Below are 18,711 nucleotides of genomic sequence, written 5' to 3'. Positions count from 1 at the left end.
GGCGACATTACAGCTCTAAATAGGCAACTAACAGCCTACCTCATTTTACCTTTGAGGAATTTGATCCAAGCGCCAATAGTTTTGTTTTTGTTTTGTTTTGTTTTTTAACTCAGGAGCCTAAGTGCCTTAGTGCCGGGATTGCAGGTGTCGACAGATGACAACAAGATGTTAGACAAACAATCAATGGTCTATTTTGCGAAACATTTCTGGTGCAGCACATTTTTTAAAATTCTGTTAACAATTTTGATGTTACATAACAGATGTGGAATATGACAACAACAGCATTAGCTAAATGTTTAATTTCCCTTAATTTCCTGTGGGTCCAAGTTCATTTAACAGTCGGACACAAGCTGTATCCTATAGCAACGCGATTACTTCAGAGTCTGACTGTGGAAGAAAGTAACTACAATTTTGTAGGTATTTGTATTTTGCTTGAGTATTTCCATTACATGCAACTCTCATACTCATAGTATAAATAGGCATACGACAGATATTGTAAAATCAAAATTTAACTTCAAAATTAATATCCAGTTACAGGCCCATAACAAGACATTGTAACTGCGACTATTGTAATACTGGATTATTATGAGTTTTTGCATTTTTAATTTTTCAAACACTTCATCACCAAAGTGCAGTTATGCATTGAGGATCAACTGGAATGTAGCCTATTGCACTGAGATTTTGCCATTTGCTCTCATACAAAAGATCTCAATACGTTTTGCATCACAGCAGTAATAATGGTGGTGTCGTGTAGGGTCATGAAATGAGATGATGATTTGAAAAGGAATATAAAACAATAACAAATTGTGATAAATATAACCAGCATATGGTTTAATGTAACTCAATATAACGATTGCGTACAACAATGTACAAATAATTGGCTTCTCAATGATCAAGTATAACCGAGAGAAATCATGAGCCTGCGCTGCCCCAACACTGCCTTTGAACGGGGAGTGCCATGTTTAAAAAAACGGATGAATTTATTTGGAGACGCCGGAAGCAGCAGGTTGGTGGAGGACAGAACTGAGAAGGGAGCACGGATAGCGAGGAGATAATCCCTCGGGCTTTGTTGAAGCTATCTGCTATATCTATTCATATTTTTCCCGGCAGCACAAAATGGCTTTGACCCAAGAAGCTATATTATCGTTTTTACTAGAGAATGGAGGCAAAGTGAAGAACTCGGAGCTGGTGAACAATTTCAGGGGGCAGATCAGCGGCACTGATCCCGCAGAAAAGCAGCACAATAGGGAGCTTTTCAAGAAGTTGGTGAACAGCGTGGCTGTGGTTAAACAGATCGACCAGGTGAAGTTTGTAGTCGCGAAGAAAAGGTATCAGGACTTTGTTAAAGAGGTGGATGCTTTGCAGAAAACGCAGCTGGATGACAGTTTCTCGAGCCAAAATACGAGCTTTTCGTACACATCACCTGATCGTTCCGAGTCAGCCAGGATGGTTTATTCAGACATTGAAAACAATAGTATATGCTATGTGTCAAACATAAGTGACAGCATTCATGGTGGTGCCAAACAAATGTCAGTGGGAAGTGTGCAGAGCATGGGGCACTTATCAAGAAAGAACGACAGCAGTGCGGACACAGCTACTGTCAAAGTATTGAAGAGCAGCACAGCGCGAAAATTAGGAGCAGTGTTCGCTGTCATAGCAGTAAAATCTCCACCGAGAGACTGTGCACAACTACAACAGGATGGACGTCATGGCCAAGTGAATCAGCACAAAACCTCAGACAAACCAATAACGTTGGGAGCTACAGTTCCCGCACCGTCTGTGCCAACTCTCAACTCTAACGTTCCGTCTTGCATGGATACATTTCTAAGTGGCACACAATGTGGGAAAACCAGACCAACAGGGGACATGCAAGCCAAAGAATTTCCCCAAATGAGGCCCCCAAACAAGCCCCCAGGACAGACAGAGGATGCCAAGTACATAGAGTCTGTGCCTTTGGAGCCATTAGCTCACGAGTGGTTAGTAAAGTGTGCTGCTGGGCTATGGGGACAAATCTATGTTTTGCTGTTGATGGACACTCGCTTAGCAGAGAAAAAAGACTTCATGTCAGGATTCACAGCACTGCACTGGGCGGCCAAAGATGGCAACAGTGAGATGATACATAAGCTTATAGACATCTCTAAGAAAAGAGGCACTTACATTAACATCAACAGCAAAGCACATGGAGGATACACACCTTTGCATATTGCAGCAATACATGGCCACACTGAGGTAATGGTTACGCTTGTGCAAGGGTATGGAGCAGATGTAACGATAAGAGATAATAATGGCAAGAAGGCCTTTCACTACCTGGGCAATGGTACATCAGCTGAGATCAGACGACTTCTGGAAGGTCTGCAACAGAGAACGTACAGGGAGAAGAGAGATGAAGAATACACAGAGAACTCAAAAGGCTTCAGCACTATTAGTAAACTGTTCCAGCCTCATATTGGAAAAAAGCAAAAACCATCAAACAAGTTTGCTCCAGATTGGTGAGAATCATCTGTATCACTGAAGGGAATATAACAATTCTAAGAGCTAATACTGTCTTAATATTAAAAACATTATGATTTTAACTAAGGCCATACTGACTAAGGCTATAAATGTGTAGTCTCTATATACATAGCAAGTTGTAGTCTGTACAATGTATCACTGTTGGATGTAATATTTAAAAAATGTATTTATATTAAAAAAATCTTCCTTAGTTGAATTCACCTATTTAACTTATTTTAACAACACAACTGTGCATCTTTGTAAAACATGTAATGGTCTTTCTGGTGAATAATGCTCACTTATTTTGTGCACACCAAATCATATAGTCATAACAATCTAATTGATTTCATTTTGATAATTAAAGTTCTTTTAGGCAAATTAAGTCCAGAGAAAACATTTGGAAATGTTAAGAAACACAGTGGTACATTTTAACATTTTTAAATTAACTACCTCTCATTGTTAAGTTCCATAAAAGCAAAGCTGGATCATTGTGGGTGAGTTATGCAAAGCAGGCAACTAGCCAGGGTGGTGGAATGTCTCCTTTATTCATTTCTTTGTGAACTTGACTTGAGGGCCTCATTTCTGGACTGCTATGGTTAAAAAGACACACTAAGACATGTATTATACATGCTGATAAAAAAGATAAAAACACAATGGTTATAGTCACTCTAATAGATTTGTTGCATTTCACATAACGTAGTGACTAACAAGTTGACTAATCTGAGACATTAGCTTTCATAATGTAAAATAAAAGTAATAAAGAACTAATCCTAAGCTAACAACATATTATTAAAAAAAACATTTCATGTTTTTCCATTTGTTTTTTTTTTAGCTTGTTTTGAGTAGACTGGTGCTCAGAAGACAAACCCCGTCAGGTCATTTGTCACTGGGCATCAAATTAAATAATTCAGACTTAGATGTTGTTAACTGATGGACAGGAAAATGTTATTTCCCTTTAGAAAAGCTTGGTGAAAAACATACTAATAACAATACATTACTAAAAGTGTAAAATATTTTTTATTGTCATTTATCTGTACAATAAAAAATATTTACAATTATAAGATAATGTGAATATATATGTGATTAACAATAACAATTAATTATTACAGGCATGGATGAATTTTTTTTAAAACCTTCCATGAAAAAAAAATGGAAATAAATTTGTAAAAAGAAAGAGAGAAAAAAAATCTGGCTTTGCATTATTAGTGTATTATTCAAGAGAATATTTTAATGCAAAAAATATAGTGTAAATAAAATGATTACAAGACCAAAGATGTGTGATGATAATTACAGTAGACAACATCATATTGTCCAGTTATACCTCCATTCATCCATTATCTGTCACTGCTTATCCTATTTGGGTCAAGGGGGCGCTGGAGTCTATCTTGGCTGTCATTCATTTGTTGCATTATTTTAAGAAAAACTCTTTCAAATCAAATATCAAAACCAGATAAACCAGTCAGATTTAAATTTAATTTATTTCTGTTTTCTGTTTGATTACAAAGTCAGACACTACACATGGCACATGGATGGGTTTTGTACTTAACCTCAGATTGCTTGTTGCTTAGCAACCCAACCAACAACTTAAGGGAAGTGGCTAGTAGCTAATGCTGTGTGCTAGTTAGTATCAACTGTTATTCACAGCGTACAACAACAGGTTAGATTAACTTTATCTTCCCACTTTTAATTTGTTAGTTGATCATTCTTAAACTTACCTCCAAAAACCCATGTACAAAGGAGTGAGATACCTACACTTTTATTATTCTTTAATGGTGTAAAGTTAAATGAGAACAGTACTCTTGGCTGTGCCGGATGTTTGAAGACTTATCTTCAAAATAAAAGCACAGCATAGCCCTTATGTGGAAAAGCAGTCTTTGTGGAGGGAATGTGTTTTCATATATCAAATATGTTTTTGTTTAATATGGTCATTAGTTTGACAATTGCATTCTCGTTTTTAGACTTACCGTGAATCCAGACGTGACTATATTTAATATGGTGAGTTAAGTGTTGCATTTGATTCACTTTTAGATGAGTACCAGATGGATAAATCACTCTCTAATTCAGCAGCGGCGGCGGCATCGTTTACGATTTGGCAGATGCTGTGTCAGAAGCTCACCGGTCGAATTGATCTCCTACCTGTAAAAGTACCATGACTTATAAAGTTGATTGGCAACACCTGTGCTGTTGATCAGCGGCGGCACGTGCGTGGTTCCGTTGGCCTCGAGCTCAGTGGAGAGTCTCTCTAAGTTTCGACTGGTTTTGTAATTTATAACGAATTAAACAAATGCTGATGGCAGCTGCCCTACGTTATTTTCGCACAGTTGCCTTACTGCTGCTGGTCACCTGCAGCTGTCCCCTGGTTAGATCGTCTCTGGCTGCCTCTAATGCGCTGCACAAATGGGGCGACTTTTCTTACCCGTACAGCAGCATTTTCTCCCCACTGCTCAAAGCCCTTTCAGAGCATGGAGGGTCGAGATGGAACCCAAGCCTTAAGAAAAAGACGAAGCCCGAGCACAGGTACATAAAATATCTGAAGGAGGTTTACAGGAAGTCATCTAGAGTGCAGAGGAGTTTGGACGGGAATTCAGTTTACAACACTGTCCGACTGATCAAGCCAGAAGATGAATGTCTTGCACAAAGTAATAAAGGTGAGCAATTAAACCAGAGGTCATAACGGCCACAAAACTGTATGTTAACGCTATTCGCAACGTTTTGAGGTGTTGTATTACACATTCGATTACTAAAACTATAATTTCTCTGAAAACTCCTGAAGAAAAAGTCCCAACAAAGGGTCATAATAAGGTCATATGGTCTAACGAAAAGCCACTGATTTGGCTCGTGGTGTACACCACCATATAAATAAAGATACAATTATAATGAGGTCAGTGTCACTTTGACAAATCTATTGTAGGACAAAGTTAAATTAACAACTGCTTCTGGGGCCACATGGGTTCTACAAACCACAGATTTACTGTACTGAATAGTTTTGGCAATATTAATGGAATAGTTGTTCATTTAGGAGCATATCAACTTACATTTTATCACAGTTACCATAGCTACCATCATAGTGGCTCTGTTTTAATCGGGGCCATGTGTCTAGTTTGAAGACCTTTTTAATTGTTGTTTTGCACAAAGTTTAAATAAAAATTATAAATCATTACAAGCCTGGCCAACTCGCAGAAAACCATACCACAAGGTAGTAATTTTCTGCTATAGGATTTCAGTTGCAGGTTGGGCATGAAATGAAACTTTAATGTTTAGTCTCTTGTTTACTCTGCACTTGAATTTTGAAGCTACAGGTATATACATAAAGGATGTAACTTGTGTTGATACAACTTGTGGTGTTGCATGATTTTAATGTCCAGTATTGTGTGACAAAAAGACAAAATGTCGAAGGACTAAATATCTCTGAATTAAACATTGTCACAACTATCACAGCTAATATTTAATATGTTATATATTAAATATTAGCCGTGATAGTGATCCAAATTACCCATTGACTGGCTAAGTCTTGTTGGTATATTATCTCAACAGTGCAATGTATTATGATAGTTTTCATATGGTTATAAGATTTGTAAACTTGATTGCACAATTGTTATAATCAATAAATACATTTGGGTGTAAATGATATTTCTAAGCAGTTTGTGTCATGTAGAATTGTTTATTTTATGAATCAGTTATTCGGTGGAAATGTGAGATCACAGATTGACCCTAAACTCAAAACAACAGCAGTGTTATGCACACACAGGCATGTGTCATATGGAAATATTTATACTTATAAACTGGCTAATTTTAGTACCATCATGAGCCCATGGATATTTGTGCCATGTCTCCTACTAGGTGATGGACATACTGTGACACAGTGCCTAATGCTTTCTTTTTTTCCTTCAGAAAGTTTTATGCAGGATCTTTCCTACAGCCTTGAACAAGTAAGAAGAAAAGAGCAGCTTCTGAAGTCTGCCCTGCTGTACAATTTTGACCACAACCATCCAGCACCTGGGAACTTATGCTACCTGAGTATCAAGGAGCAGGAGCTCTCAAACCAGTGTCAACTGTGTCCTGGAGTCCGCCATGCTGTGAACTTCACAGCTGATGCTGAAAGCAGGAGCAACAGGTACTGGGTGGAGGTTGACATCACCTCATTTCTCCACCCCCTCTTTAAGTTTCAAAAGAAAAATATACACTTGCTCATTAACATCACCTGCCCAGAAGAACAAAGAGCCAGAGCTCTTGGGCGCAGAGGTTTACTGGAGTTTACCCTTAGGTCTCCTCCTCTGCTGCTTTATCTCAATGACACCGGCAAATCCACCAATTGGAGGTTACTGGTCAGTGCCGGAGCAGGCCAAAGGCCATCCGCTGCAGCGAGCACTTTTCACAAGAAGAGGATGTTCAAGCCAGGAAAGAGGTTTGGGCGCAAAAGAAGATGGAAGAGGGAATCTCAGAAGAGCAAACGAGGTGATAAGGGCTTGGATATCCACCTACCTGAGCTTCTTCCAATCTCTGAATTCCCAACAAGCGACTGTGCCTTGTATGATTTCAGGGTGCGATTCAGCCAACTCAAATTGGATCACTGGATTGTTTTTCCACCAAAGTACAACCCCAGGTACTGCAGAGGCATCTGCCCGAGGACCATGGGCTTCATCTACGGTTCACCTGTCCACACCATGGTGCAAAACATCATCTATGAGAAGCTTGACTCCTCTGTGCCCAGGCCATCATGTGTTCCCTCCCATTACAGCCCCCTGAGTGTCATGATCTTTGAAGAGGATGGCTCATATGTCTACAAGGAGTTTGAAGACATGATTGCCACCAGATGCACATGTCGCTGACCAACTACCATCATGTTTTTTTCTGCTCTTATACAGGCTGAAGAGAACATTCTACTAACCTTGTCAGCTATCATCACAAGTGGACTCTAAATGTCTCCTAACAGAACATCTATCATTCTGACCAGGCTCAGTGATTTCATGAATTTAGAAAATTGTTGTGCATGATCTGGAGCAGGTGTATTTACTTAAACAAAGAGTATTTTATCCTAATGAAAAATGTGGAAATGTGACATTTATTTCCTTTGTGTTAAGTTCTGACAAGAATGGGTGCAAATACATTTGGTTCTTTAACTTACTGTTTGCAATATAGTACTGAATCTGACACACAAAAATGTGTGGTGTATGATGAGTCTAATTTATTTTAAGTTACTTTTTGTTAATTTATTTTGGGTGGCTGGTCTGTCATTATTCTTTAGCACAATTGCCATTTTTAAGTAGCCCTGTTCTGGACAAAAGATGACAGTGATCACAAATTCTTATAAAACCTTTTACATATCATTTTATTCCTGGAGATTACAGACATCTGTCTTAATAATGTCCAGAATGAAGGTTGTCAAGGTTTCAGTGTATATTTATTACTTCTGGTCACTGAGTGACTCTGTACGCATGAATTGACTGCATGCCTATGACTTTGTACTGGTTGAATGTGACTATATGCATGTCATATCTATTTATAAAAATTGAACAATTTCAGTATATGGCTGTGCTCAGCATAGGGATATTCAAAAGAATGCAAACATGTAATTATCTATGAAAAGGTGGAAAATAAAAAAAAATAGCAGGCATAAATGTTATTATTGTCTGCATACAGCTGGTTGATATGACACAGCATAAGGAAATATGCACTAAAGAAACAAGAGAAACATTGATTTTTGTGTGGTTTTTCTGTTCTGAGTAATTAGTCCAAATGGCTTTGCCAAGTACACAGCAGGATACACTCACAATCCACTTTCTACAACAATGAGGTAGGAATCTGATACTTGTAGTACTCAAATCCTTTATTGGCAAAACAAAAAACAATGTATCAATACCTGATTATCAGAAAAACTGACATGAAAACACTACCTGTGTAAGAGAGAGCGCAATTAACTATTCACAAATAAATGTATTAAGTATTTATTCCGCAGACAATAATTTCCTGTGACTGTCAGTTCAATGTTTTCGTTTCAAACCCCCCAAAGGGTTGAACGATTTGAAATAAAGAAAATTTTATAGTGTCCAAATGTCTGGGAAGATAATGAAATCTAAGATAGTGTCTCATAACTCTAGGAATAATTGAAAAATAAGTTTTAAATAGTCTGCACTTATATAGCGCTTTTCTACCTATTAGTACTCAAAGAACTTTACACTGCTTCTCATTATCATTAACCCATTCGCTCTCACAATCCCACACAGTGGAGCTATGCAGCTGGCCAACACTCATGGGAGAACAAAGTTGGGATTCAGTGTCTTGCTCAAATGTGACTGGAAGAGCTGGGATTTAATAAGGAGTTACAAACATTTAAAAAGGCAAAACATTGTAAAATGCAAAGTAAATTAGAAATGCTTAAGATTGTTCAGTATTATTGGTCAATAAAATATATTTTTTAAGCAAATTGTGGCATCTCTTTGAATTGCATCCCTTCCAGTCAAACCCACTTTGCGTTGAAACTCGGGTGGATGTGATCTACTCATTATTGGCTTGTACATGTAAATCAACTTGCCAGCCATTGCTCACCTGTTAAGATATAGCTCAAGTTTACAGCCGAACAAAGATAATTACTTTGAAGTGAGAAGACTGCAGTATCAAAAGAGTCAGATGACCAAACTCCCTTCCGTTGGGTGGCGCTACTGGAGTGTGTAGCGGGCTTTCTGCTCGCATAAAACGGAAGGACACCGGAACTTTATCAAGGAGCACAACGAGAAGTGGCACGGTATGGTTCAATGTCACAGTTTTAATATTGTTGCATTAGTTTTATTCCAACCACTGTGTTTCGTAAGAGACATTCCTTTTGTTTGATTAGGACTTACTAGGGTTTGGAGTATTTCGATTAAGCGATCAATCCTAACAGGCTAGTAGAATTAGCGTTTCAAGGTCTGTTTGTACCTTAGCTGCGTACAGCTAGTTAGCTAACGTTAACCTACTGCAGCTGCCGCTAGTCTGGTGATGCTTATAGTCAGCCGTCAGGTTAACAAGTAGCACGTTTTCAATTAGCGCTAAGGATCTGACAACACAGATAAGACAACAGTTTAGTAATTGTTTTGTTTGGGTAAATTAATTAGTGTGTGTATCGATGATATCATCAATGGCATCAGCTCAGTCGTGGGCAGTAGAATTCAATAAATGTTAGAATTGTTGGAGCACCGGACACGACTAAGCCTCCCTCTACAATGGCAGTGTGTCACTTGCAAGCACTTGTCACTTGTTACAGTTGTCTGACAGTTGCGTATGAGACTAATTTGACCACTTTTTTTTTTTAATTAATTGTATAGCAGCACCTTTACTTGAGTGGTAAATAATGGAGTGCTGTTTAATTAACAGTCACAATACCCATCTTTCATTTTGTACTTTAAAATAAATAAATAAATAAATAAATAAATAAATGTATGTATGTATGTATGTATGTATGTGTATGTATATATATGTATGTATGTATATGTTTTTTTTGCATTTCAGAACAGCTCTCTGGAGAAGATGGGTCGTCACTTTGGAGACTTGGCCAGAGTCAGGCATATAATCACATACAGCCTGTCCCCCTTTGAGCAGAGGGCGTTTCCCAATTACTTTGCCAAGGGAATCCCTAATGTGTGGAGAAGGTTCACATCCTCTTTCTTCAAAATTGCCCCCCGTGAGTTTTGTTTACACTTCTGAGTATTTCACATTTAGAGCTTGCCCAGGTTAATGAAATAAAGTGTCAAGTTTACTGAAGATTTTTGTTAATTCATTATTTCAATAAGAAAGCAATAAAAAATGTATGTGACCAGTATCCTAGAATAAGAATAAGCTGTTTTGCAATAATATGCCTCAAAATGTTGTTCGCTGAATAGCTCTTTAAGTATTTATAGACTTAGGATCTGTAGCCTCATATAATCCTGATTATACAGATTATTTAAAGGACTAGTAGTTTATCACTATAATGCAAAGTCTGAAACAATGAGTTCAGTTAATTGATTTGCTGTACCTAATTGTATTGCTTTCATTTTGCATAATCCTGACCAGAGTTTGTTTTTTTTGTTTGTTTCAGCAATGGCCCTTGTGTACCTGACATACAGCTGGGGCAACAGTGTCCATGAGCAGGGCAAGAGAAAGAATCCCGCTGACTTTGAGAATGATAAATGAACTGTTTCGAACCCTTTTCTGAAACCTGCCCTCTCTTTATTCCAACTGTATATGTTTAACCAATAAATATAAAAATAAATATGAGATCAGCCTTGATTTATTTTCATTACCCATCTCTTCTTGGCTTGTTCATTGAATATTATTATGTTGTGTACTGTAGATTGGGGGAAAGAAGGATCTTGGAAAAAGTAGTGGGCATTTCTCTGTCTTAAAACTAAATATAAGGTTTATTACTGATCAGCTTGCTAATTTCATACATATGGTTAAGTTTGGCAGTGATGGCAAACCTGATAATGTTAAAAACAATACTATACAATCAATTAATATAAGACCTATATAAATCAGGTAATAATCAGCTGGATTTAGTTAGAGTAGATGAAATTTGTAGTGAAAGCAAGAACACCAATTAATCTAATTGGAGCACAAGTTACTGTAGTTGGATTACTTTGCAGGTATTTGTCCCTATGCCTAAACAGTGTTTCCTAAAACCTATGAAATGTATGATCTATTTAAATCTCAAACTGTGCATGGGACTAGTTTACAGACAGCTGCAGAAATACGAATGAGTGGGGTTTATTTGTCATTTTTACATCTACCAATTAGGTTGACATTTTGACCCGCCTGTGCATTAAGGTGCAGGACCATACATAGAATGTACCGAGAACACAACCCCCACCCCAGGGTAACACAGTAATATGTTCTAAATATTGGACAAATTGCTTCGTGTTTAACTTTCATGCACAGACCTTGATTTGAAGCTTGTGTAAAGACCCGTTCTGGCCGATGTGTGGCGCATGAAATCTGCAGTCGGACGCTATTGGTTGGTGGGACAGAAAATTCCTGAACGCTTTCACGCATCACCCGGCGTACCTACCGCATGTTGCTGCCGTGCTTCATGGAACAAGAACAAGGGTGGATCACCGTTTACTGATTAAAACCCACTGTAGCTTCTGCTGTCACGTTTACCACTGCTCTCTATATCTGTTCTTCCGTGTATTGTATTGTACTGCTCACCTAGCTTGTGAAGATGTCAGTTGTCGGATTTGACGTCGGGTTCCTGAACTGCTATGTAGCTGTGGCCAGAGCCGGAGGGATTGAAACTGTGGCTAATGAATACAGCGATCGATGTACACCGTAAGTACAATTAGTCAGAGTTTTGTGTGTACTTTGTGTCACATCGTCTAAGTTTATAGTAGGCACATAACATGAATGGATCCCCCTTTGTTCATCATAACACTGAGAAAGCTAATATTGCTCGCTAACGTTACCGCGCTAGTTAGCATGCTAACAAATTTCACAACAGGAAACAGCATGTGAGTGCTAAAGCTAATGCTAACTGAAATTAAGTCTTTGTGGCAAAAAAGAATGGAATGCTCATTGTGGTGTCTTATGACATCAATGTCTTGTAGATAATGTGAAGGCTCAAATAACCGACTTGCCCGGTCTGTTTTCTTTTCTTTTTTTCTTTTTTTTTAATGCGGACATGTATTTGCTCATACTGGGAGGAGGCCGGTAGATCCTACCTGTCAAATCATCTTGAGTAATCCGTTGTGTCTAATTTTCACACCCGTCGTTTATAGAAAAAGCCAATGAATTAGTTCAGTATATACATTTTCAGACATGATAAATTATCACGTGAAAGCGTCATGATTACGGCCAGTTGCCATTTTACTGCTGATTACATCAACCTTAAACGAAGCTGCCCCGTTGTAATATGGTTCTATAGGAGAAATTTTAATTGTTCTTTCTGTTTTTAGAGCATGTGTTTCTTTTGGACCCCGGAATCGATCAATCGGTGCAGCGGCAAAAAGCCAGGTAGGTTTTTTTTGGGGGGGAGCAGTGAAATCAATTACTTAACTAATGAGGGACCAGTGATTTGTGCAGTGCATGTGCATGAGTAGTACATGGCATGGGTACAGCATCAATGTAGAACAAGAACAATTGGCTTTGTTGTAAATTTAACAGAGCTGCTTTAATTTTTTGTTTGTTTGTTTTGTTTGTGGTCAACAGGTCGTCACAAACTGCAAGAACACAGTCCAGGGTTTCAAGAGGTTTCATGGCAGAGCATTTTCAGACCCATATGTGCAAAAGCTTAAAAACAGTTTGGTCTATGATATTGCACAAATGCCTACAGGAACAGCAGGTATTAAGGTAAGAGAAGGGTCAACAGAGACAAAAATAACGTTAAATCAACATGTTTAGTAATTTATGGATTGACCAAACTAAATGAAATATCAACACAACTTGTCAGTGACTCAACAGGGCAGAGATAAAAAAAAAAAACACAATTTCTACACCCGATACCAGAAATAAATGTATAAGAAATTTATCAAGCCAAACAACAAACTTCCACAATAGTATGAAATGTCATATTTTTCTTTTGTCTCACAATTGTACTGTTATTAAAGGTGATGTACATGGATGAGGAAAAGGTGTTCAGTATTGAACAGGTCACTGCCATGCTACTGACCAAGCTGAAGGAGACTGCAGAGAATGCACTGAAGAAGCCTGTGGCTGACTGTGTTGTATCTGTAAGTGTGAGATTGTGCAATTATATGCCAGGGAGCAAACGCATGTAATTCATTTGCCAGCAAATACAAGCTTAAAGTCTTCACCCACACAGGTTGTCGTTGGAATGAATTATTTCTGCTTTGCCTCATTGTGATGTGCCTTAGTGCTCTCAAATAGGTCAGAGAGATTTTTTTCAGAACGTGGAACACTAACACAAGCAACAACAAAGTACATTAGCGTGATGTGGCTTAAAGGATATATGCTAAATAATAGTTAAACCAAAATGTTACTTACTAGAAAATTGGAACGTAATTAGTGTAGGAAATGAGTAAAAATACTATAGAATACAGCCTAATGTCAATAGTACTGTTTTATAATGCACTGTCCATTAGTGGAAGTCAGCTGGACAATGTGAAAAACTATATAGTAAGTTGAAGGATTGCCCATAGAATGTGCCTTCAATAATTCATAAACATTATTTATGTACATGTACACAGTAAACACAATCACCCACTGAAATCATGTTTTTGACTATGACCCCGAAAGGTGGGATGACTAGTGTCTTTTCCAATATAGCTCCACATAATAAGTAGTTACTTTGAAAACAATTTTTGTTTGTAAAAGATTATGTTTTTTAAATGCTCTCCTATCACCAGGTTCCGTGTTACTACACTGATGCTGAGAGGAGATCAGTAGTGGATGCTGCTCAGATTGCTGGACTTAACTGCCTGAGGCTCATAAATGAGACAACTGCAGGTACATTTCTTTTGATGGGGGGGGTAATTTTAAGCAAAGATACAATTTTGTGTATGTTCACACTTCACAAGAAGCAGCTCAGACTTCAGCTCACACAGATTGAAATAAAATTAGTTTACATAGCTTACATTTTTTAGCATCAAGTAAATGAAGCTTTTGCTGCAAGAATTTAAAAGTTACTGTTTTCTGTTGACTGTGGCAGCTTCTCAGACCAGGGTTAATCATAAAATACATTCTTTGACATTAATTCCAATATTTATTTACTTTACTATTTAACATTTTCAATATAGTTGCCTTGGCTTATGGGATCTATAAACAAGATCTCCCTGCTCCTGAGGAGAAGGCAAGGAATGTGGTGTTTGTGGACCTGGGCCACTCTGGATACCAGACATCAGTGTGTGCCTTTAACAAGGGTAAACTTAAGGTGTGTGCAAATCAACGTGCTGTATATTATTTATCTCAGCTCTGAGAGGTTATGTTTCATTGGCATAACTCTTTGCTTCCTTGTCTTTTAGGTCCTTGCTACAGCCTGTGACCCAGAGTTGGGAGGAAAGGACTTTGATGAGGTACTGGTCAACTATTTCTGTGAGGAATTCAACAAGAAGTACAAGCTAGATGTTAAGTCAAAGCCCAGGGCTCTGGTCAGGCTCTACCAGGAGTGCGAAAAACTGAAGAAACTGATGAGTGCCAACTCCTCAGACCTCCCACTCAACATTGAGTGCTTCATGAATGACATTGATGTAACTGGAAAAATGAACAGGTAGGTCAACAGATATTATTTGGGTTTTGTTTTGCATTTCTTTTAATCTACAGTGACATATTTATAACTTTACTATTAAGGCTTAAGTAATGTCTGGCTTTTCTCTTGCACAAGGGGTCATTTTGAAGACATGTGCGCGGATATTTTGGCCAGAGTTGAACCTCCACTGCAGAGTCTGCTGGAACTTACCAGTGAGTTTATTTACTTAAATTTATATATTCTTTTCTAGTGACTACATTTAGGAACCTAATATTTTCACATTCTAGTGTGTACTAAAAACATTTTTGTTCCAAAAGAGCTGAAAAAAGAAGATATCTATGCAGTAGAGATAGTGGGTGGAGCTTCCAGAATCCCAGCTGTGAAAGAAAGAATCAGCAAATACTTTGGGAAGGAGTTGAACACCACACTGAATGCTGATGAAGCTGTGGCTAGAGGATGTGCCCTGCAGGTATGTCCCTCTTTGACTTCAAAGCTGTTCTCGTCCCTTTATCACTATGCCGCAGATACTGATTACTTGTTTTTATGTGAATGACTTAGTCTTGATATAGCCTATGTTAATGTTTGGGCATATTGTGAAAAATATTTTATTACAATAAATTTTGTAATTGACTGCAGCTGTCATTTAAACAATGATTGTGTCTCCATAGTGTGCAATACTGTCACCTGCCTTCAAAGTGCGTGAATTCTCCATCACAGACATTGTCCCCTATCCCATCTCCTTGAAGTGGCATTCTGCTGCAGAGGATGGTATCAGGTAAACTACTTTTTAAGCTTTTCTTTCTTTTTCCATTTTCTCTGACTTTCCATTAATGAATGGAATAATTGATATGTGATATCCATTTGTTGCAGTGATTGTGAAGTATTTCCTAAGAACCATGCAGCACCTTTCTCCAAAGTGTTGACCTTCTACCGGAAAGAGCCCTTCTCTTTGGAGGCCTACTACAATTCCCCTAATGAGCTGCCATACCCTGACCCCACTATTGGTAAGCAACTAAAACTCATTCTACACAATTTCATATTATATAGTAACTTATTATGAATCAAAAAACTCAAAAGTAAACTGGGTATAAACACAGATGATATACTTTCTGCTTATCATATTTGTATATACATTTTAATTAGCCCTTTATTTATTTCTTACAGGTCGGTTTCTGATCCAGAAAGTTGTCCCTCAGGCATCTGGTGAGAGCTCTAAGGTGAAAGTCAAGGTGCGGGTGAACATTCATGGCATCTTCAGTGTGTCCAGTGCCTCTTTGGTTGAAGTGCAGAAGTCTGATGAGACAGAGGAGCCCATGGAAACTGAACAGTCCAATGAAAAAGATGGAGAAGTATTTACATTTCATCATAAAATGTCTTTTGTTGAGCATAAGATTAGTCTGTGCACTTCTACTTGTACTTTTTGTTTTGAGGGGGACAAAAAGGTTTCTATTACTCTTTAGACAAAGATGCAGACTGATGAAGAAGAGGCACAGCGTCAAGGAGACGGTCAGAAAGAAGCGGAAGAGAAAGCGCAACGTGAAAATGAAGAGATGGAGGTAAGAAGCTCAGTGTTTTGTGTATAACAAAGACAGTTGTTTGCAGTTCATCAGATAGCATTCTCGAGGAAATACAATAATGTTCAATTCGGTTTTTAAATTTTTCTAAGTAACTATAGTTAGAAATTTTAAACAAACTATTGTACAGTTATTAGTAATATATTTGCTGATTTTGTAATTGAAGAAGTGAATAGGCAGCTCTGATAGAAGTTAAGTTTTGTTTGACGACGCTGGGTTTATTGCAGAGGTTATTACAGATAATAAATTGGCAAGCAGTTTTAAGTAAAATTGTAGAGTTGAATGCCTTATTCTCCTGCCTTTAGACTACCACAGAGGAGGGCAAAAGTGAGAAGAAGTCTGATCAGCCCCCACAAGCCAAGAAGCCCAAGGTTAAAACAAAGGTGCTGGAGCTTCCAATTGAAAACAGTCCACAGTGGCAGCTGGCAGATGACATGCTCAATCTTTTTGTAGAAAATGAGGTAGCTAACATTTCAGTGAACACATTTATCAGTCAACACATTAATCGACTATCAGCTTTAATTAATTAAAAATGTTTAAGTGTTGTGCAGTTACAGTTGCCTTTTGGGCTCTCTACAGGGGAAGATGATCATGCAGGACAAATTGGAGAAAGAGAGGAACGATGCTAAGAATAACGTAGAGGAGTATGTGTATGAGATGAGAGACAAACTACACGGAATGCTGGAGAAGTTTGTCAGTGAGTCTGTGAGTAAACACTAGTAACTGAAAAGAATGACCTCAAAGTATGTAGCTATATACAATTGGGCACCAGATTTGGGATTCCTTTATTTATTGTGAAATTGTGTATGCCTTTAGGACCGTGATACTATGTCATTAAAGCTGGAGGACACTGAAAACTGGCTTTATGAAGATGGAGAGGACCAACCCAAACAGGCTTACCTTGACAAACTGGCAGAGTTAAAGGTGGGTGCTTTGTTGTACGATTGTTTTTTCTCCACCGATAAGTGGCCAGTGTTTTTTAATTTTTTTTCATTTACATGTATGCTACTTTTGTTACAGAAACTGGGCCAGCCAATTGCAGATAGGTACACAGAGGCTGAAGAGAGACCCAAAGCTTTTGAGGAGTTGGGGAAACAAATTCAGCAGTACATGAAATTTGTTGAAGCATACAAGATGAAGGTAAAACCTAAATGCTTCAAAAAAGACCAAATTTTTTAATTTTATTTTATTATCTTTCCTATAAGTACCTGATTACTGTTCATCTATACACTGCATTAAACACTGAAGGCATCATTACAAAAAAGTAATGCCTGTCGTAATTGGTAACATTGCTTTTTTTTTTTTTTTTTTTTGCAGGAGGAGCAGTATGACCATTTAGATGAGGCTGATGTCACGAAAGTGGACAAACTGGCCAGTGATGCAATGATCTGGATGAACAGCGCCATGAACCAGATGAGCAAACAGAGCTTGACAGTGGATCCCTCTTTCAAAGTCAAAGACATCAAAGCAAAGACAAGAGTGAGCATCTAAACTTGTGAATCTTACAATTCTAGAGCATCATAAAAAGTTGCTGCATACAATTAAACTTGTCTTATTAATACATTTGGTTGCCATTCTTAAATTGGATGTGTATGACAACCGGTGAGAACGTGATCAATTAATGCAAGTTATTGCCTTTGTAGTGCCTTTGCTAAAGTCAAAATTACATTCTCTACACTGTTGTCAATTAATGAGCCAGGTGCAGTTAATAGGTCCACACATCATCTGTATTTCTTTTAATAACACCTTTTTATTTAATGTTGTGTGCTTTTGCAGGAGCTGTTTTCCTCCTGTAACCCCATTGTGACCAAGCCCAAACCCAAGGTGGAGCTTCCCAAAGAGGAGACGCCTGCAGAGCAGAATGGGCCTGTCAACGGACAGGAAAAACCCCAAGAAGAAACGGCAGAGAATGCAGACAACTGCCCCTCAGAAACTACAGAAAACAAACCTGACATGGACCTTGACTAAAGCAGCGTTAACGCCACGCTAAGCAAAGCTGAACGTGAGCTGGTTTCTTCAGATTGAGATGCAGCAGTGTAAATCAGAGCAGGTGAAATGTTTCAGGAACTGCATTTCATACAGTCAAAAGCTGGCAGGGTAATTGGCACACTAAGCCCAGCTCCTGTTGGTATCTCTGTCTGATGACATAGCATCCCCTCTCTCTATCTGGATGACATAAATCAAAAGCCAGCCGCAATAAGCCTGTTTGACAATGAGCGCTGTACACATGATGGTATTTATTTCTGTTGTGTGCTCTGTTAGTTTTCTGGTCTGTGTCACAATATGGTTTTAATAAAGTTATTGGAAATCATGTGTACCATCTGTACTGTTCTAGTAATTGATACCCAAAGATTCATAAAGGGATTGCTTTTGTGTACCCAGCAGGGTGCAGTCACCATTGCAGGCATGAGTTGTGTCTGGGACATTTATTTTTTTTTTGCCATGAATTTACCTTCTGCAATGAAACTAGATTAGATTAGTGATTCTTGTGTA

At 38.2% G+C, this 18,711-nt stretch overlaps 4 protein-coding genes across 4 annotated transcripts; all 4 read left to right on the top strand.

Moving 5' to 3' along the window:
• Window positions 1-58: 58 nt before the first annotated feature.
• On the top strand, window positions 59-3,767 carry sowahab (sosondowah ankyrin repeat domain family member Ab). Its single transcript, XM_067518038.1, has one exon. The coding sequence runs from the start codon at window positions 1,117-1,119 to the stop codon at window positions 2,491-2,493; it is 1,377 nt and encodes a 458-aa protein (XP_067374139.1). The 5' UTR covers window positions 59-1,116; the 3' UTR covers window positions 2,494-3,767.
• Window positions 3,768-4,565: 798 nt separating this feature from the next.
• On the top strand, window positions 4,566-8,855 carry gdf9 (growth differentiation factor 9). Its single transcript, XM_067518044.1, has 2 exons — window positions 4,566-5,138; window positions 6,382-8,855. Exons 1-2 carry the CDS (start codon window positions 4,775-4,777, stop codon window positions 7,317-7,319), a joined length of 1,302 nt encoding a protein of 433 aa, XP_067374145.1. The 5' UTR covers window positions 4,566-4,774; the 3' UTR covers window positions 7,320-8,855.
• Window positions 8,856-9,149: 294 nt separating this feature from the next.
• Window positions 9,150-10,722, top strand: uqcrq (ubiquinol-cytochrome c reductase, complex III subunit VII). Its single transcript, XM_067519545.1, has 3 exons — window positions 9,150-9,232; window positions 9,976-10,147; window positions 10,544-10,722. The coding sequence occupies exons 2-3, from the start codon at window positions 9,994-9,996 to the stop codon at window positions 10,636-10,638; spliced, it is 249 nt and encodes an 82-aa protein (XP_067375646.1). The 5' UTR covers window positions 9,150-9,232; window positions 9,976-9,993; the 3' UTR covers window positions 10,639-10,722.
• A 754-nt stretch (window positions 10,723-11,476) lies between these two features.
• hspa4b (heat shock protein 4b) lies at window positions 11,477-18,529 on the top strand. Its single transcript, XM_067518032.1, has 19 exons — window positions 11,477-11,772; window positions 12,396-12,453; window positions 12,649-12,789; window positions 13,047-13,169; window positions 13,806-13,905; window positions 14,196-14,329; window positions 14,421-14,665; window positions 14,780-14,856; window positions 14,962-15,113; window positions 15,313-15,419; window positions 15,515-15,648; window positions 15,809-15,993; window positions 16,105-16,200; window positions 16,524-16,679; window positions 16,798-16,923; window positions 17,035-17,142; window positions 17,239-17,358; window positions 17,536-17,697; window positions 17,995-18,529. The coding sequence occupies exons 1-19, from the start codon at window positions 11,666-11,668 to the stop codon at window positions 18,184-18,186; spliced, it is 2,523 nt and encodes an 840-aa protein (XP_067374133.1). The 5' UTR covers window positions 11,477-11,665; the 3' UTR covers window positions 18,187-18,529.
• Window positions 18,530-18,711: the final 182 nt, after the last annotated feature.

The sequence above is a fragment of the Channa argus genome, chromosome 10 (genome assembly GCF_033026475.1).
Source record: "Channa argus isolate prfri chromosome 10, Channa argus male v1.0, whole genome shotgun sequence".
In the NCBI taxonomy this organism is placed as follows: Eukaryota; Metazoa; Chordata; class Actinopteri; order Anabantiformes; family Channidae; genus Channa; species Channa argus.
The sequence above is the reverse complement of the archived record's forward strand: the minus strand, read 5'-3'. Positions and strand labels throughout refer to the sequence as shown.

Excerpts from the sequence above, each read along its gene's own strand:
- sowahab (XM_067518038.1), top strand. The coding sequence starts at position 1,117 with ATGGCTTTGACCCAAGAAGCTATATTATCGTTTTTACTAGAGAATGGA.
- gdf9 (XM_067518044.1), top strand. The coding sequence starts at position 4,775 with ATGCTGATGGCAGCTGCCCTACGTTATTTTCGCACAGTTGCCTTACTG. Across the intron at positions 5,139-6,381 it reads TCTTGCACAAAGTAATAAAG|AAAGTTTTATGCAGGATCTT; the intron begins GTGAGCAATTAA and ends TTTTTCCTTCAG.
- uqcrq (XM_067519545.1), top strand. The coding sequence starts at position 9,994 with ATGGGTCGTCACTTTGGAGACTTGGCCAGAGTCAGGCATATAATCACA. Across the intron at positions 10,148-10,543 it reads TTTCTTCAAAATTGCCCCCC|CAATGGCCCTTGTGTACCTG; the intron begins GTGAGTTTTGTT and ends TGTTTGTTTCAG.
- hspa4b (XM_067518032.1), top strand. The coding sequence starts at position 11,666 with ATGTCAGTTGTCGGATTTGACGTCGGGTTCCTGAACTGCTATGTAGCT. Across the intron at positions 14,857-14,961 it reads GAGTCTGCTGGAACTTACCA|AGCTGAAAAAAGAAGATATC; the intron begins GTGAGTTTATTT and ends TTGTTCCAAAAG. Across the intron at positions 15,994-16,104 it reads CCAATGAAAAAGATGGAGAA|ACAAAGATGCAGACTGATGA; the intron begins GTATTTACATTT and ends ATTACTCTTTAG.